The sequence below is a fragment of the Sinocyclocheilus rhinocerous genome, unplaced genomic scaffold (genome assembly GCF_001515625.1).
Source record: "Sinocyclocheilus rhinocerous isolate Xijiao unplaced genomic scaffold, SAMN03320098_v1.1 scaffold387, whole genome shotgun sequence".
Lineage (NCBI taxonomy): Eukaryota > Metazoa > Chordata > Actinopteri > Cypriniformes > Cyprinidae > Sinocyclocheilus > Sinocyclocheilus rhinocerous.
This window is the reverse complement of record NW_015651557.1, coordinates 1,331,165-1,350,101: the sequence shown is the minus strand read 5'-3', so window position 1 is coordinate 1,350,101 and position 18,937 is coordinate 1,331,165. Positions and strand designations below refer to the sequence as shown.

General features: G+C 36.9%; 1 protein-coding gene across 2 annotated transcripts in view; it reads left to right on the top strand.

Moving 5' to 3' along the window:
• The window catches only part of LOC107713181 (DNA repair protein RAD50-like), a 25,480-nt gene extending 8,503 nt beyond the window's left edge, over window positions 1–16,977 (top strand). For both annotated transcript variants that reach the window (XM_016518615.1, XM_016518616.1), the window contains 15 exons: window positions 1,890–2,047; window positions 2,754–2,929; window positions 3,420–3,657; window positions 4,853–5,042; window positions 5,289–5,415; window positions 6,116–6,309; window positions 7,400–7,510; window positions 7,690–7,782; window positions 7,871–7,984; window positions 9,916–10,043; window positions 10,284–10,508; window positions 15,474–15,559; window positions 15,657–15,799; window positions 16,194–16,327; window positions 16,633–16,977. In XM_016518615.1, the coding sequence (XP_016374101.1) occupies window positions 1,890–2,047; window positions 2,754–2,929; window positions 3,420–3,657; window positions 4,853–5,042; window positions 5,289–5,415; window positions 6,116–6,309; window positions 7,400–7,510; window positions 7,690–7,782; window positions 7,871–7,984; window positions 9,916–10,043; window positions 10,284–10,508; window positions 15,474–15,559; window positions 15,657–15,799; window positions 16,194–16,327; window positions 16,633–16,819 (2,304 nt within the window). In that variant the 3' untranslated portion in view covers window positions 16,820–16,977. The remainder of the gene's footprint in view (window positions 1–1,889; window positions 2,048–2,753; window positions 2,930–3,419; window positions 3,658–4,852; window positions 5,043–5,288; window positions 5,416–6,115; window positions 6,310–7,399; window positions 7,511–7,689; window positions 7,783–7,870; window positions 7,985–9,915; window positions 10,044–10,283; window positions 10,509–15,473; window positions 15,560–15,656; window positions 15,800–16,193; window positions 16,328–16,632) is intronic.
• The last annotated feature ends 1,960 nt before the right edge of the window (window positions 16,978–18,937 follow it).

Genomic DNA, 18,937 nt, shown 5'->3' with positions numbered 1-18,937 from the left:
CGATGAGCTTTGTAAAAATCGACGCGTTTCAGAAAGGCGGGCCATAGAGGAGAAACAATAATGTACATTATGTGGAATATAATGTGTTTTTTGAACCTTAAACCGCATAAACACATTTTATTACACCAAATACACAAAATAATGTTCTTTTTAGCAACGTCATATGACCCCTTTAATAGTAATAGATGTGTATTACAGGGTTCATACGGTCATGAAAAACCTGAAAAAGTGATGGAATTTTAAGACGGCAATTTCCAAGCCTGGAAAAGTTTTGGAAAAATAAATAAACCCAGGAAGTTTTAGAAAAGTCTTGGAAATGAATCTCACAAATCTCTGTATAATAGAACTAGGCTATGTTTAATCAGGTCCTGAATTTCGGTGCACGGTTGTGCATATATTGCATAGTTTGCATTGTTTTACTCATTCCCGCAGCTTTCGAGTTTAAAATGAGGGAAATTCCTGCACAATTTATTCAGTATAGCATGTAGGTTAGAATAGTAAATAAATCCACTCAGACCGTCAGATTAAATCAGTCATTTTAAAACATCGTGAGTGATTTAGCTGTACCTTCTCTCTTTCACTCTCTCAAAGTGGCTTCACATCGGTGCATTTCATCTGCACTACAAGAGCTGATGCACACTGTGATACAAGAGAACTCTCACTTGTCTAATTGGGTCATTGTTGCATTGTCACAAACATGTATCATTTGAACATCTTTTTAAAATCTTTTTTTTAAGCCATCCACATACTCCAAAGGCATTTTTTTGTGTGTGCTCACAGTCACATGTGTAAAGCTGCTTTGCGAGTACCATATTAAGTTAATTTTCGCAGCTTGTTGCACTTAAGTGGCCAAATACACACAAAATGATGTCAAAATGACCATACTGGCAAGTAGCTGTTTTTAAATGACCGTTTATTCAATTTTTTTATATTTTTGTACCTGAATACTGCTGTTAGACTGAAACAATTTCCAAAACGAAATTAAGGTCCTGAGTTTAACTGATAACATTGGTTAAATAAATGACAGTATTCAGTGGTTTGGTGACATGTTCTCTGCGTGGAGTAAAGTCTGGTGCAGTTGTAGCTTGTACTTATTATTATAACAAATAGCAAACAAGTAGCATTAATAGTCATTTAGTTTTAGTTAACATATGTTATGATACATTTTAACAGATTTTTATTCTTATTGTAAAAAAAATGTTACATTAGGTCATGAATATTGTCTTAAAAATCATGGAAATATCATGGACATTTATTGGTAAAAATGTGTACGAACGCTGGTATTAGTACGTCTGCACATTGCTTGCAGTATATAACTGTAACACCTAGATGTCAGTACATGTCTTTATATCAGTGGTGGCCAACGTCAGTCCTGGAGAGCCGCAGACTGTGGCTCTCTGGCACCGACGTTGGCCACCCCTGCATTATATGATTTGCTTGAGGCATCAGATTGTTTATTTTGATATGCGTTATAAATATAATTTAATTGATTTCTTTAAAATCATTATTTTATGCTTTTCGTTAGGCAATCTGTGCAATCTATGAAATAATTCCTTCAGAAAATGTGTTTATACTATTATTTATACTACTTTAAAGCAATGTAGTATAAAAGCAAAGAGATTATAGCTATGTTCCGAATGGGATACCTCAATGCTACTATTAATTTACTTTACTTCGTATACAGATAGTCTGTATACAAGGAATACTTAAATGATCTACTACTATTGTCAAATATTCAGAATTCAGTCAGAACACACTGTGACAACAGTCTAGCATGCCACTATTTGAAACATTTATTGAAAAATACTAGGCAAATGCTTATTTATAGCGGTTTTTATTATCAGTGCTTATGCAAGACATAAATAGTTTATCTCTGCTTTGGTTTCCAGATAGAAAAAGAGGAGCAAGTGAGGAAGATCAAGTCGAAACATAATGAAGAGCTGGTGTCTCTGATGGGACACTTCCCAAGCAAGAAAGAGCTAGAAGACTGGATCAACTCCAAATCCAAAGAGATCAACTCCACCAGAGACCGGCTTAACAAAATGAAGTCTGTCACACTTTTTAATGATTTGTTTTTCTACAAACATTTGTATAATAGTAGTTCTTTATTAGAATAAGCTAGAGAATGCCATAAACAATGATTTTTAGTGTGAGGTTGGAATATGTTTTGTGCAGGTAACAGAGAATCTAAACGTCTACGTGACAAGCGACACATGCACATACACTGACCTTGATACAACAGAAAATACTGACATTTGAACAACCACCCACATACATAAGTAATATCTTCTCAAGAAGACGTATAAGTAGTTTCGATTCCGGATTCCTGAGGAATAGGTCATCTTCAAGGCAGTGGAACACGCAATGTTGTATTCAAATGGTGACGTTTAGCTTACACAGACAGGTATAATAAAACTGTCTAGACAAACATCACTAAAAATTCATATTAAAGAGTTTCACTTGTAGTAGTGTACGTGAAATGTTCATTAAAAAAAATTCTGTATAATACATGTTAAATAATGTCATAGAATGTACAGTTTTCCAAATGCTTTATTTCCAAAGTAAAAACAATATATTTGACTTTTCTCCAGCTTACAGTGTGAACAACAGCAACAGTGGTGATTTTTTTTAGGATTTAAACATGTTGCTCTGTTATTGTAATGCACTGTGTTTCAGGCTTGAAAAATTAAATGTAAACTAACATTGCTAGACAACAAGACTCCTGAACAAAAATTTTCATTTTTGATTCTTAGTAAGGAGCTTGCATCTGGAGAACAGAAGAAGACTCACTTTACTGCAGAAGTCAGACGTAAGGAAGAGCAGCTGGCCAGCTATGAAGAGAGAATTTTCAATGTGTGCGGCAGTCAGGACTTTGAGTCGGACTTGAACAAACTGGAGGATGAGTTGGAGAAGTGTTCCAAACAGAGAGGTACAAAAGTGTGTTCAGCTCTTACCAAACATTTTTGAGCTACACAAATATACATGTACATTTGCTGTGCTCATTTTGGAGGCAAATCGTCAAAATGGCGCAGAATTAATGTACGTTTCATACCAAACGATACACAAACCCACAAGGGCAAGGGGACGCATTTCGTGAATGATGTCCTTTGAATTCTGCTTAAGTTTGTGGATTTTGCAGATGAAGATTCCGTGTGGGCCTGGTTTATGGTAAATTACTGTTCATTACCAGACAGGATATTGCCGGTTTTTTGCCAAGTACAGCAATAACTGTATAACTGTAATCTACTGTAATATCAATAACTGTAGATATGAGGTTGCATGCTGGTGACTCTTAATGTGGTAGGTGATAATGTTACCCACACAGTTGAAGTTAAGTAGTTTGTACCAGTTTCATTACCCTGTTCGTGCTAATTCAGAACATCTCCAGTTTTCAGTCTTCTGGATTGTTTTCTGAGCAGCTATGCTGGCGGGTGCCACAGCCGTGTACAGTCAGTTCATCAGTCAGCTGACGGAGGAGGGCGAGCCCTGCTGTCCCGTGTGTCAGCGTGTGTTCCCGTCAGAGGCAGAGCTCCAAGACGTCATTAATGACATGCAGTCCAAGCTGCGGCTCATCCCAGACAAACTAAAGAACACTGAGCACGACCTGAAGAGGAAGGAGCACAGGCATGATGAAATTATGGCACTGAAGCCCATCAGGCAATAATAATTTTTTTAGTTTTTTTATCTGTCCGTTCTTTTATCTCTATATTTATCTATCCTCCATTCATGCATTCTTCCATCTTTTACGCTACCTATATATCCATCCATCCTTCACCTATTTATCACTACATCCATGCATCCATTCATTCGTCCATCCACCTATTAAGCCCTTCATGCAGCCATCTGTCCGCCCACATATTTACCTCTCATCCATATATCAATCCATCTTGCACTTCACATATTTATCCATCCATCCTTCACCTGTTTATCATTTCATCCATCCATCCGTCCTACTTTTTGTCCACCCAGTCGTCTCTCCACCTATTAACCTCTTCAACCAGCCATCTGTCCATCCACCTTTTTACCCTTTCATCCATCCATCCATCCATCCTTTACTTCACATATTTATCCATCCATCCTTCACCTGTTTATCATTTCATCCATCCATCCGTCCTACCTTTTGTCCATCCATTCGTCTATCCACCTATTAACCTCTTCAACCAGCCATCTCTCCATCCATCCTATTTACCCTTTCATCCATCCATCTTTACCTTCACATATTTATCCGTCCGTCCTTCATCTGTTCATCACTTCATCCATCCATCCTTCGTACTCGTTTTTGTCCATATATTAACCCTTTCAACCAGCCATCTGTCTGTCGTTCTATTTACGCCTTCACCTATCCATCCATCTGTCCACCTATCAACCTGTTTATTCAGCTATCTGTCTATCCACCTAGTTACTCCTTCAGCTATCCATCTGTCCACCTGTTTACCTCCTCATCTATTCATCCATCCATCCATTCACCTATTTACCCCCTTCATCCATCCAATCGTTAACCTATTTACTCCTCATCAATCCATCCACCTGTCCATTCATCCTATGTCCATCTGACCACCTATTTACTCCTTCATCCATCCATCCATTTACCTATTTACCACTTCATCCATCCATTGATCCATTCACCTTATTACCCCTTCATACATTTGTCCATCCATCCATCTTTTTATCCCTACATCTATCCATCTATCTGTTTACCTTTTGTTCATCCATCTGTTTACTTATTTAACCATTTATCCATCCATCCATCCACCTACCTAGTTACCTTTTCATTCATCCTTCATTTTCATATTAATACTGCTTAAGATATTGATAAATAATTTTCTAACATGTCCATCTCCTGTACTGGTAGGCAGTCCATAGCGGAGCTCCAGGAGAAAGAGCTGCCAGAGCTCAGAAATAAACTCCAGTGTGTGAATCGAGACATTGAGAAGCTAAAAGGAGACACTGAGGAGCAAGAGACCCTGCTGTGCACACTGATGTCTGAGGAAGACACAGCCAAGGCCTGTCTTCAGGACATATCACTCATGGATCGCTATCAGGTCTGAGCTCATTTCCATTTAGTCCAAACACAGACAATACAATCCAGTTAAATACAGCACATCAGTACAACACAGCATATGCTTTGAAGTGTTATTTATCACCTAGAACACTCAGAATAATTCAATGTTGTGATTCTTATTAAATATACACTGTTGTGCAAGTTTATAGAGACTTGCATCTGGAAACAGTATTCAATACGTCACGACTTAACAAGCAGTATTTTTAATGTGTCCTATTTTCTGTAGCTTGACCTGAAGGATGTAGAAAGGAAGATCGCTCAACATGCAGCCAGGCTGCAGGGAGTTGACCTCAGCCGCACCATGCAGCAGGTCAGCCAGGAGAAACAAGAGACCCAACACCGCCTGGACACCAGTACGTTCAGCAGTTTATGTAGGATAAAAACTTCTGTGAATCTCAAGTGAATATATACTACCGTTCAAAAGGATCTGTACGTTTTTAAATCTTTTATGCTCACCAAGGCTGCATTTGTTTGATAATAATTAGAGCAAAAACAGTAATATTGTGAAGTATTATTACATTTAAAAAAAATGTTATTTGATTTTAATATAAAGTTTAATTTATTCCTGTGATAGTGGAGTTGAATTTTCAGCAGCCATTAAAAAAAAATAAAGTAAAATCAATTTAATGCGCATGTTGCTGAACAAAAATATTAATTTCTTTAAAATAAAATTATTGACCCCAAATATTTCAACAGTCCTTGTACATTGTTTTAAACATTTGTCATATTGTTATTTGCTGTTTATATACTGTTTATATTAATATATAAGGGAAAGTGTACAGCTTAGGTACTGTAAATGGCAGCTTTTTTTTAAATATTTGTAATCACCTTTGCATTCACTATTTATTTTTTTTAAGTAGTTCTTTGCAGTGAATATCTTGATAAATAAGAAAATGATGGGCCCTCAATTCATAAAAGTCATAAAAACGGCATGTATAATTGTCACACCACAGGACTTGTCAACTTCCCAAAGTATTTAATGTAAAATCAGTTCTAACATTTATTAAAACTGTGTGTTCAATTGATGTTTGTTCATTTGCTCCTTTTGTGTAGCCTGCAGTAAGATCGAGCTGAAGAGGAAACTGATCCAGGACCAGCAGGAGCAGATCCAGGCCTTGAGGAGCAGTGTAAATGAGATTCGTGGAGAAAAGCTCCAGATCTCCAGCAATATGCAGAAACGTCAACAGTTGGAGGAGCAGTGTGTGGAGTTCTCCACTGAGATCCAAACACTCCACAGAGACATTCAAGTGAGGAGCGCCCACTCTGCTTTAATGTGCCTTTTTATTCCTAAAGAGAAAAGTTTCATTTCATAGGTTCACTAAACACTGCATCAGTAGCTGACATGAACAAGTCTGACGATTACGAGCGGGTAGTCAGTCTTTCATGTTTGTCAGTCTGAGAAGTCTGTGTTTCACAGGATGATAAACCAGCAGTTACCGGCTGTATTGCATTGCAGTTTACAGTTCCCACAGTGTCCGCTACAGATGCAGCATTGAGTGACCTATTACATTTGTAACCTTGGTTCCCTGAGTATTAAGGGCAAGGTGATGCATAGCTTGCCATACTCCTCAGTATGTACTGCTTCCTTAGGCTTCCTTTGTAGAGAGTTCTGAGGAGTGTTGGCGCACACATGTCCTTTTGAGGCACATGCCCCATTCACACAGTAAATTACCCTAAAATTACAAGAATCAGGCACAAACGTGCTTTTCACACAAGCAACAACCCTTCATCTTTTTACTGTTAAGACACAATTCACATCAGTACCACCCAGGAGGGTGTATGTAACGTACTGACATAGAATCTCGTTTTCTACTCCGGGAACCAGCGAGTACAAATGCCCTAAAACTATACACTGCTTAATTTGTACAAAGTAAAACTTAAATTCACAAAAGTAATGAAAATGGTCATATACACTACCGTTCACTACCATTTATGGTCAGCAAGATTTTTTAATTTTTTATTTTTTTGAATAAATTAATACTTTATTCAGCAACAATGCATTAAACTGATTAAAAAGGAACAGACTTTTACATTGTTACAAAAAAATAAATTTAAAATAAATTGTTGGAAATCATTATTACAGTTTACACAAAAATGGCTGTTTTCAAAATTGATAATAAGTAGAAATGTTTCTTGAGATTAGCATATTAGACTGGAGTAATGATGCTGACATTTTAGGTTTTTCCATCACAGGAATAACTTACATTGTAAAATATTTATATAAAATATTTAATATTTCACCAAATAAATTGGCAAGCATAAGACAATTATTTGAACAACAGAACCCAGACTTTTGAATCTTAGTGTAGTGTTCATCATGTTTTGTCTGTTTGTTAGGATGCAAAGGAGCAGGTGTCTCCTCTAGCTGCCACTCTGGAGAAGCTCCAGCAGGAGAAACAGGACCATGCTGAGCGCAGGAGACAGAAACAGGAGGAAGGACGGGAAAAGGTGTTGGTTAATTAGTTTTTGCATTAGTGTTTTATGTTTCATCCAACTTATATTTTCTTATTCCTGTGCAATTATTTACCACAGTGTACTACATCAGAGGTTGTGGATATTTACTTTAATGCAAGATGAAGTCGTTGCTGATCATCAGAGTTGACTAAAGCTTTAATACTTTCTTTTAGATAAATGGAATCAAGGAAAAAGTTAAAAACTTGACCCTCCTTGAAAGAGAGATTACCAAGTACATAGAAGAGAGAAAGGACAGCTACAAAGAGGTACAACAAAATGATGTGCTTAGCTCTCGTTTCCTATATGCAATTTATTTTTCCATTTATTTTCTTGTTTACTTTTTTTTTTTTTTAGCAAAAAGAAACTGAGCTACAAGAGGTGGACAAACAACTACACGAGGCTGAAAAACAGCGAGAGAAGATCAATAAAGACATTGGCAACATTCGACAAGATATTGACACTCAGAAGGTGCCAAGCAAAGCTTGCTGTGTTTTTGCTTGTGTTGTTGCATAGGCCTATGTTTTGGTGTATATACTTCTAATACTGTGCTCATGTACACATCAAAAGTGCTGAAAAACTAATCACCAAAAACTAATACCATGCAGCTAACAGCATTCCGAGAGATCGAAATGTCAGTGGATTGTCTGTGACATAAATCTATAGTAATATTCACACCTGTGAAGTTAGGTGGCTGATGACATGTATTGCTATAAAAAAAGTATCAAAAGTGTCATTTTGACCCGCCACTGGAAAAGCATGGAATTTACGTAAAAGCACCGAACCCCCAACTGCTCCCCGGGAGCCGCAGCAAAAAATGGCTGCCCATGGGTGTGTATTCACGGTGCGTGTGTGTTCCATGCTGTGTGTGTGCACTTTGGATGGGATAAATGCAGAGCACTAATTCCGAGTATGGGTCACCATACTTGGCCACATGTCACGTCACTTTCACTTTCACTTTTCACATTCATTTTGACCCGGCCATAGGAATGAATGGAATGAAAAAAAAAAACAGCATTTTTTCATTTATTTTATTTTCTTGACTATACAAAATCTGACACAATCCAGAAAAGATGCATACCCAAACAAAGGGCTGAGACTGCAGAATGTCCTCAATGCACAAAAAACTCACATATCCACACACACACAGGCACACACACACAAACACACATGGCACACACACTCCCATTGAAACACATTATAGCTTGTATGATGTTTTTGCGGGGAAATGACTGTCGTTTTGAATTTTTTTTAAATTTAACAGTTAAATTTGAGTGATGGGCTGGAGACCAATGAGTTCATATCATATTTATATTTTTAAATGTCTTTTATATTTATTACATATTTATGAAACTATGAATATGCATGTTTGGATAGTTTTTTTAATGTTTTGATATATATCTGAAAGCTTTGAGATATATCTGAAAGCTTAATGAAGCCTCAAGTTGGCTCATTTAAGAATCTCCATAGGGTTGTACAGGCCCCTCTAGTGGCTGTAATCATAATCCCCCACCAGATGGCATCAGAGACACTCAGTGACCTAGGTCCTGATGGAAGATCATGTTTAAAGTATAAATATGCAGAAATTGTCTTTTTTTTTCTGTGAAAAAATGGATAAAATATGCTAATTTTCATAAAAATATCCAGAATTTAATGTGAATAAAATAAAAATCACCAAAAAAATATATTTAAAAAAAACCTACATAAATATATATATATATATATATGGACCAATATAAGCTTTCTGGACCAAAAATAAAATTAGTGTCATTTTTGGCCTTCGGGTCATTTTGACCCACGAGGGACACTTTTGTTATAGGTTCAGGAGGGACGGATGAGGATTAAATAAGTCTGCAGAGGATAGCCCCGGTGCAAAGTTGACCTGAAGCGGTGGGATTTCTTTTGAAAACCATTTTCAGTCACGGGACATTTTACAAATCAAAATAAGTGTATGAGTCTCACTAGTGCTCCATGGCCTGGTGTTCTCCATCTCTCTTCTGACAGAAGAGGGGGTGGGGTTTTGCGTGACATTGACCTGCGAATGCAGACATAATGGCTGGATTGCATTTACATTACACTGAGATCCAATCACTTGTCTTTTCAATGTGTATGTGGACAACATCCGGATACAGGTCACATGTTAATGCCAAATGTAAACGCAGCCATCAAGTGAGCATACTTGTAACATCAGAATGTTTAAATTCTTAAAATCTTCTGACTTCTTAATTAATTGGATGCAGTTGTTGGCTGCTAATTTGAAATGATACAGTACCAACTGATTAATCATCTGAGCCCACTTGTCTGAATTCACATTTTATTGCAATATACCTACTTTTTTTCCCCAAAAAATGAAGCATATGGCTTTCTATTTTATTTGTGGTTACATGATTGGTTTTTAACAGGTTCAAGAGCGCTGGCTGCAGGACAACTTGACCTTACGAAAGCGTGTGGAGGAGCTGAAAGAGGTGTCCAGGAAACGTGAAGACTTGGTTAAGGAGATGGGCAACATGCAAGTTCTGCAACTGCGCAAGTATGAGATCACATATTATAGCTACCAAGTACCATTTAGGAAGTCCTGACAATGACACACTTTCAGAAGCTCAGAAGACTTAAAGTGCAGATTACGCTCTATAGTTACCATAACTCTAGATGAATCCATCTCACTAACTGAATTACTTTACTGTGAACTAGTTTGCATAGATCTTTACTAAGTGTGCGAGGGGACATCGAATTAATGTGTATCTTTAAAAGTCTATCTTCTGTTGTCAAGTGAGCGGCGAGAAGTGGAACGAAAGTTGGAGGACCTAAAAAAGAACCGCAGTGTGGCTCTCGGTCGACAGAAAGGCTACGAAGACGAGATCCTCCGTTTTCGTAAAGAGCTCAGTGAGGATCAATATTGCCGGGCCGAGGATCTCTACAGAGACCAAATGATTGTGATGAGAACAACAGAGTTGGCCAATAAGGACCTGGACATCTACTATAAAGCCCTAGACCAGTAAGTAGGTTTTATATCAGGGGTTTTCTGAAGGGTAGTTTCAGGTAGCGGTTTGTCAGAGTGTGTAGGTTTGGTTTTGATGTGGTTCAACAGACAGTCAGCAGCAGTAATCAGCAACAGGCCATGTGTGCTTTTATCTAAACTAAAGGAAATTCTGACTCAGACTTTTAGCCCTAATGATGCAGTTGATTCATCACTAACTGGTGGGCTTCATCAAAGGGACTCCCCAAAAACAGGATAAAATGCTTACCATAGCAACTGTTGTAACCATAGCAGTTATTTTGCCATCTTTAGGTGTTGACAGTATTAGAAAAAATATTATATTGCAATATATACAAAATTAGGTCCAAAAAAAAGTTTATAAAGTATATAATTTATAATAAAAATGTTTTTGATTTATATATTATTCAGAAACTGCTGAAAAATTGTTTAACAGATTATTTTATACATAGTGATTTACATATGAGAAACATATCGATTTTTCATACAAGCGTGAACAATACTCGCAGTACTGAAATCAGGGCTCGCAAAATTTCACAATCCCTGGTAGCCCTTTGGGCAGGCACTCTTCAGAGCTTGGTAGCCCGAAATGAATTTAACTAGCCCGAATAAAAAAAATTGTTTTTAATATAGAAAATTAGATAGGAGTCAAAACGTCAATCAATCTTCTTGTCAATCCACCGGTTCACATTTACAACTGCGTGTGTGCTGTGTATAAATCTGGGTCGATTTTCACATTGGTCTGAACAAAAACAGCAGACAGGCTTATTGAAAATGCAAATTCGTTTTCTGCCAGCAGGTAGCGCATTTTGGAATGGCAAAAATATAGCGGTTTCCCCAGTAACTGCAGTACACAGTGCTCCGCTCATAAATGCTACCTCTTCAGGCATTACAGGCAAGATGAAATGAAAATACTATCGAAAATTTTCTCAAAGTAGTCGGTTCCCTTCAGAGATACATTAATATAAAAACACCTTCACCGTGTTTTGACTTTCAGAGGTGCAGTGCTCATATTTACTAAAAGAAATCCTTTTGAAGTTTAATCAACACATTAAACCATATCACATTTCTTGTCTGTCTGTCTGCCCAAATTTAAGACCTCTTCAAATTATAATTAAGAATTTTCTTATACCATTTAAGGTATTTAAGACTTTTTATGGCCTTATATTTGATGCATTTTGGTAGCTCGACTGGAAGACACAATAGGTCCGGGACGTTGGGCTAGCAATTTTGCGAGCCCTGTGAAATACTTAGTAAAGCTATTGTAAGCTAGCCCACTAAAGATGCAGTAAAGTAAATTAAAGAAGATAGCATATTTTTATGTAGGTTTTTATTTGTAGGAAATGCCTTTGATTGGTAGTTTAAATGCTGATTGACGAAGTCTGTCTTCAGCTCAGCTGTTTTTTAAAGGTCTCAGAGGAACAGGGAGACTTAAAATTCTGGGATGTGGCTTTTTACCACTTTATCATGGAACCTTCAGGTACCACTCACTCACTCACTGACTGTAGTGCACTAGAGGGATCATAGACCTGTACACGTGTTATGAGTTAGGAAGGTGCTGTTCCAGTTACAGTCTTGAAGCCTTGAAATTAATGGAGGTGGCTATAGGCAACCAGTGGAGTGAGACCAAAAAGGGGTGTGAGAGTTTTTTGGCCTCACTTTTTGGTTGTTTGAGGATCAACAATTATCCAGGACTAGTTTATAATATGATATGTCTGAAAGGCATGCAGACATACCAGCTTAGACGGTGGTGTTGTCAAATTAGAATGACAGATAGAGCTATGCAGGGAGTTTGTGTATATTGAGAATAGGACAGGACCAAATACCGAACCCTGAAGAACCCCAGTGGTTAGCTGATGGACTTGTCTTGAATACCCTTCCCTCAAGGAAGCTTAAAAAAAGTAAATTAACTGTAGTAAAAGCTGTGTTGAAGATTTGTGATTGTGGGTAAAAGTGCTAGAGAAATATATTTTGAAAGATGTAGGTAAATAGGATGTAAAGGACAGGTGGTAGGACCGCTGTAAAGAATTTTGAATCTGTCTTATTGGCATTTTTACACACATAAGGGGCTTTCACACCGGAGGAACCTTTTCATAGTTCCTAGAACTATTGGCGGAAGTACCCACTTTTTGGCATGTTTGCACCGCAGGAACTAGGAAAGTATTTAGTTCTGGGAACTCCGTTTGGGAGAACTAAATTAGCTGTTACTTCAGAGCAGGGTCTAACAGTTCTATAGGAACTCTCAGTGATGTAAGTGTACGCTGACTCGCCAAATGCACACGAAACACAGGTTACACGGCACATTTAAAAAGCCATATAAAAATATTTACTCCACGAACATGGAAAACAGCAATAACGGCATTTACCTGTTGTCTGCAGTATTTTCTTTTTTTTCAGCCTCGATAACACTGAAAGTTGTCATACATTTTGTCTATTAGCCCAACTTTTTGCTCTTTCAGTCGCATAAATTGTGTGTTTCCATTCCATCTCCGTTATCACGAAACCCACGACACACAACAAAAACAGCTCTGATCACAGCATCCTTCATTCACCGGATGTTGATGTTTTTAAATGCTGTGAATAAAGACATCGCTGTCGGCAATGCAACCAGGAAAACGGCCCGAGGGAGAAATTGGTTCTCTAGTAACCATCCTGCTGGCTAGTTCCTAGAACTAAGTGGTGCGAAAGCCCCTATAATTGTGGAAATAGTACTGAAACTAAATTCAATTCCTTGTGGAACTATACTGGTTCTGATAAAATTCTAATGCCGTTTTTCCACCCAGGACATAGGGAAGCCAGAAATGTATTTAAATTTAAATTGACTAAAAATGTACATTTATTTAAACTACTTTATCGTGCAGCTACTGCCCAAGTTACGGTTTCAGTGGTGTGAGTGGGTTCAAGAGGTGATGTACAACAGACTTGAAGTCGCATTACACCACATGAACATCCTGGCATCTGAATAAATACACAATTTCAGCAATATTGCTAAAGCAGTAAGCATTAATATCAAAACCGCGGTCAAAATGATGTTGCTGGTTTCTCATGGAGGAATATACAGAGGAAGTCCTAAGTCATCATCATTGGTTTAGATCAGTATCGTCCTGTGCTTTCACAGAAGTTACATCAGCAGGTCTGTGGGTGTCTGAATCACTCTGGCGTCATCTACAGTGCAGAGGCGTTATCCTTACTTTTTCAGGAAATATGCCAAATTGTATGCCAAACCACAATATATTCTTACAAGGTTTCAGGGTTTGTCACATGGCTTCTAGCAAAATCTTGGATGTGGCCGATCATTGGATAAAAATCTATTTCTGTTTACAGATTCGTTTTGGGGAAATTACAGTAAATATTGCGTAAAATAAGTGATTTTATCCCCATTTTGGTTAACCATCCACTACATTTAATGTGGCTATTTATGAGCACAACCAAGGAAGATAAATTCATTGTATTGTACAAAGTACTTTCAGCCACTTGATGATCTTTTGCAATCGACGGGTTTAGTTTGCCTTATTTATTTATATTCCATGAACCCTTTACAGTTTTTACTACAAATGGACCTATGTATGCAAGATAGCAAATGAAACACAAAAGGCCCAAACATATACACAGAATTACACACCGCACGTCTCTCTTGATCATCATCATTATTGTGCAGCATAAGCCAAGAGCAGAACTTAAACGCAGAACTACACTGCACATTGGCACTTGTTAGTCTTGGCAAGCTAGTCTGGTTGGTTCTGGTCCTCACAGGCTCTCTTGTGGCACCGACCCTGGCATTAGAGGGGGAATACACACAGAAAACATTCCTTCCTTCTGAAATGGATAGTTGGATTTTGTATTTTGAATATTCAAGCATTCCAAAATAACTTCTAGGTATCTTCTCTGTCCATTTGAAAACCTGTATTGGTCGACCAATGGTACATCAAAGCCAAACCTAACTGCTATAGTCTCTATGACTGCTTGCCAGATATCGGTGCTTCAAAGATTGATTGCACATTTGCCAAGTCTGAGAATCAGGATTTATGAATTGTCACTTATCAAATTCTCTACAGCTGTGTGCTTCAAACAGACACTGTACATGGACAGCTGTCCAAAGGACTCTGCTTTCTAGGCTTCTGATTGAGTGCAGCCTAGTAAAGCAGTTTTCTTCTGATATAGTACTGCGCCTGACATGAAACCGGCTGACCCGTTCTTCTCACCATGATACCATCATTGCTGTTTGTGCAGAGGAGTAGAGGAAGTGTGGCAATCTGATAGGACACACCATGCTTAGATGCAAGATTTCATCTAATATCAGTTCTAATAAATAGTTTTTTGAAAAAAAGTCTTACGGTCAAAATAGCGTTTTACAAGTTTTTCAGGTTTAGTACTCTAACAGATAGTTCTAATAAATCAGTAAAATCTTTCTTCATTTGCTTTTATTGCCACTGTATTATTTTGAAAACGTATATGCATAGGATAAACTACTTATATATATGGAAAAAAAAGCAATAGATGAACAGGAAGGGTTTTTTTTGCTAACGTGTTTTCTAGACACGAGTGGTTCATATGTTCAGCTTTGCATTTTGTTGTTGTATTGCTTTATATTGTATGTATTGCATATGCACTGTAATTAAAATTCTACTGATATCAATAAGATGTTTAAAATGTATTGGTATACATAGAAAATAACATCAAGTATTAATATACATAAATATTAGTATACATTAGTATACATATACACAACATCAAGATTAATAAATGCTATAAATGTATCTTTTAGTTCATAATGCTTAATGCATTGGACTAAAATCTAAATTATTTCCAAATTTCATTACGATTTTGTCTAAATAATAATTACAGCTTGAAAAAAAAATCCCATGTTGAGATTTGCTGAAGATTACAGTTTTTGAAGATTTACTTGGAGTTTTAGATAGTGGCAAATGTATTTTATTTATTTCTTTATTTTTTTTTTTATTACAGGACAATAATGAAGTTTCACAGCATGAAGATGGAGGAGATTAATAAAATCATCAGAGATCTATGGCGGAGCACGTACAGAGGACAAGGTCTGCCATGATTGGTGCTTGACTTGATATATCCCATGCTGATTCTTTCTTTAAACACAAATATATTGTTGTTTACATGTCTCCTGATCTCTCCCAGACATTGAGTATGTGGAGATACGCTCTGATGTGGATGAGAACGCCTCCGCTGGCCTGAAAAGAAGGACCTATAACTATAGAGTGGTAATGGTCAAAGGAGACACTGCTTTGGACATGCGTGGACGTTGCAGTGCTGGACAAAAGGTCAAAAAGCCGCTACATGCATCATGGGTTTCTCTAGAAAAAAAATGCATAGTTTGTTTGTGCGCTCTTACCACTCCATTGAAAAGTTATTTCCGGGTCACTCTTAGAATCGCCCCTGGGTTACATTAAATGTAATGTACATAAAATAAGTGATGCATATTAAATGAAAACATTGACTGTTGACAAATCTGTCGTTAGATTTTGGAGCTGAGAAGAGGTTGCTGACACTTCTTTTAGTCAAACCACACCTGGCTGATGGTTTTATTGGTTGATAGATAAGACTGTTACTAGATCGGAATGTGTAACATGTGCAAAATAAAAGCAAAGTTGTCTATTTTTGTTAATTACAATAAAATGTCTGTAATCTTTGGCTTTACTGCGTGTTTGTTTGCAGGTTCTTGCCTCTCTCATAATACGGTTGGCTCTGGCTGAGACGTTTTGTCTGAACTGTGGGATTCTGGCGCTGGATGAGCCCACCACCAACCTAGACAGAGAGAATATAGAGTCTTTGGCACACGCACTGGTGGAGTAAGTCTTTATTTAAAAAAAAAATAATATATAGCCAGTCTTTAAACAGGAAACTCTCTGGCTGAGACGTTTTGTCTGAACTGTGGGATTCTGGCGCTGGATGAGCCCACCACCAACCTAGACAGAGAGAATATAGAGTCTTTGGCACACGCACTGGTGGAGTAAGTCTTTATTTAAAAATATATATATATATATAGCCAGTCTTTAAACAGGAAACTATGTCTATTTACAGCTGGGGGAACTTGACGAAACAACAACTTTAATTTGCTATGTAACTAAAACATCTACTTTTGGTTTCTTTGTAGGATAATCAAGAGTCATTCTCGCCAACGCAACTTCCAGCTCCTTGTTATCACCCACGACGAGGATTTTGTGGAGCTCCTGGGACGGTCCAACTATGTGGAGCATTTCTACAGGATCAGGAAGAACCAGGACCAGTGCTCAGAGATCACGAAATGTAACATCAACACTCTCAACTCCTACCTGCACTGATGTATCAGGTGAGAGAAGAAAGACCGTTAGTCTACAGAGGTGACGGAATCAAAGTTCAGTTTTTGGACCGTTGTTAGGCATGACCTAAACATAATGTTTATCAGCCTCCCTACACCTACCTACAAAAAGTGTATGTTGGCCTTCTTGTAAATTTAGTTGACGACTTTCAGAAATATATACATTTTAAAAAAACAATCTGATTCTAATTTATTTTATTTTATGATCTGTTATGTTGGCATCAAAAAGTACTAAGTGCTGCTGATTGATTAAAAACAATAATTGATCATAATTAAACTAATTAATCACATTCAGTTTTTAATTAATATAAAACAATATTCACATAAATCCTAACCATATTTAAATCTGCTCAGCCCTGGCACCAAACACATTATATAATGTTTATATTATTATATAATTTGGGGAAACACATGCTACATAACAACAGATGCTTTGTTAATTGCATTATTTATTTATTTTTTTATGCATTAAACAGCAAATATTAATTTAATACATTTTTCCCCACCCTAATTTGGATACTTAAAAATGTAAAAATGTCTTTGCATAATATCTGTCACTGTGAGGAGCACGGAGTGAGGAGACGCAGAGTCCAATTCAAACATACAGTCTTTAATAACATCCAGGGAAACAGGAAAACACACGTAGCAAGGGTTGACATCAACAATTCCAGACAAGGGAGAACAGAACGGGCTAGAACTCGAATAGGGCAGATAACGAGGGGCAGACAGGTGAGGGGGATAACTAATAATGAGAAACACCTGGAACTAATAGAACTAAATGGGGACAGGAACAGGAAAGACCAAATAAGGACAAACAGGAACAAAACGGGAACATAGGGTAATTGTACCTATTAAGCACAGTTCCATTTTTGAACTCAGATTATAAAAAGAAAAAATAATTTATTATCCTACTTGATGTCTTAACCAATTGATGTGTTTGTTACTACATACCTCCTGTAATTTCAAGTCATTCAGATAATTACACAGAGATATGGGTCTCCATGTGTTGACACTGTCTGGCGACCATTTTGAAAGCTGTCTGAAAACTTTCACCAAAAGAGGAGCCCTTTAAATGTGCATTTTTTTAGATGTTTATTTTGGGTAAGATTCACTACTTACTGTAAAATTAAGAGATTAATGTTCAGACTTTTGCATATTATAACCTGGAACTTGGATGTAAATATATTGAAATATTTAAAGTTAAATCCAAAAGATAGTTTTAGCAACATAGTGCAGTTGCTACAGAACACAGTTAGCTGACTAGCTGTATAAGATTGTGTGCTGCGCTAATATGTTACTTCTCAGGCATTACTGGCTTGTACTTTTACATCCATAAGATTATAAATTGACAGTTTATTGCTGGTCTGTGGTTTTAAACTGCTGTAATTTTTAATTATTTAATTATTACATTATTGTAAGGTGACCTTAAAGGGTACACTACTATTAAAATCACACAGCTTCAGTGTGACATCAATAAGAAAAAGTATAGTTCCATAGATATTGTTAATAATAGTTGTTCATAATAAAATATGTGTGAACTTAATACATGCCCTAGATTATTTATTTAGCAAAATCTTGTCATTTTAATAATTATTACATGAAATGTATTAAAAAATTGTTGCTGCTCCAATTAAGCTCAGTGTGCTCTCTTTAAGCTCTTCCACATTGAACGTCTATGTAAATACTTCATAAACAGACTTTAAATATTAACTGATGGTCGTCACTTGAAGTTGATCTTAATAAAATTATTAATAACTTATTTTAACAGCTTTAAGATGACAAAATCGAGATCTTGTCATTTTAATAATTATTACATGAAATGTATTAAAAAATTGTTGCTGCTCCAATTAAACTCAGTGTGCTCTCTTTAAGCTCTTCCACATTGAACGTCTATGTAAATACTTCATAAACAGACTTTAAATATTAACTGATGGTCGTCACTTTAAGTTGATCTTAATAAAATGATTAATAACTTATTTTAACAGCTTTAAGATGACAAAATCGAGACATAGCTATAGTTTATGCCCAAAGATGAAAGAGGCATGTCTTCCATTCAAAGAAGGAGCCAACAGAAACCTGTCGTATCTGTCCAGGAAAAAAA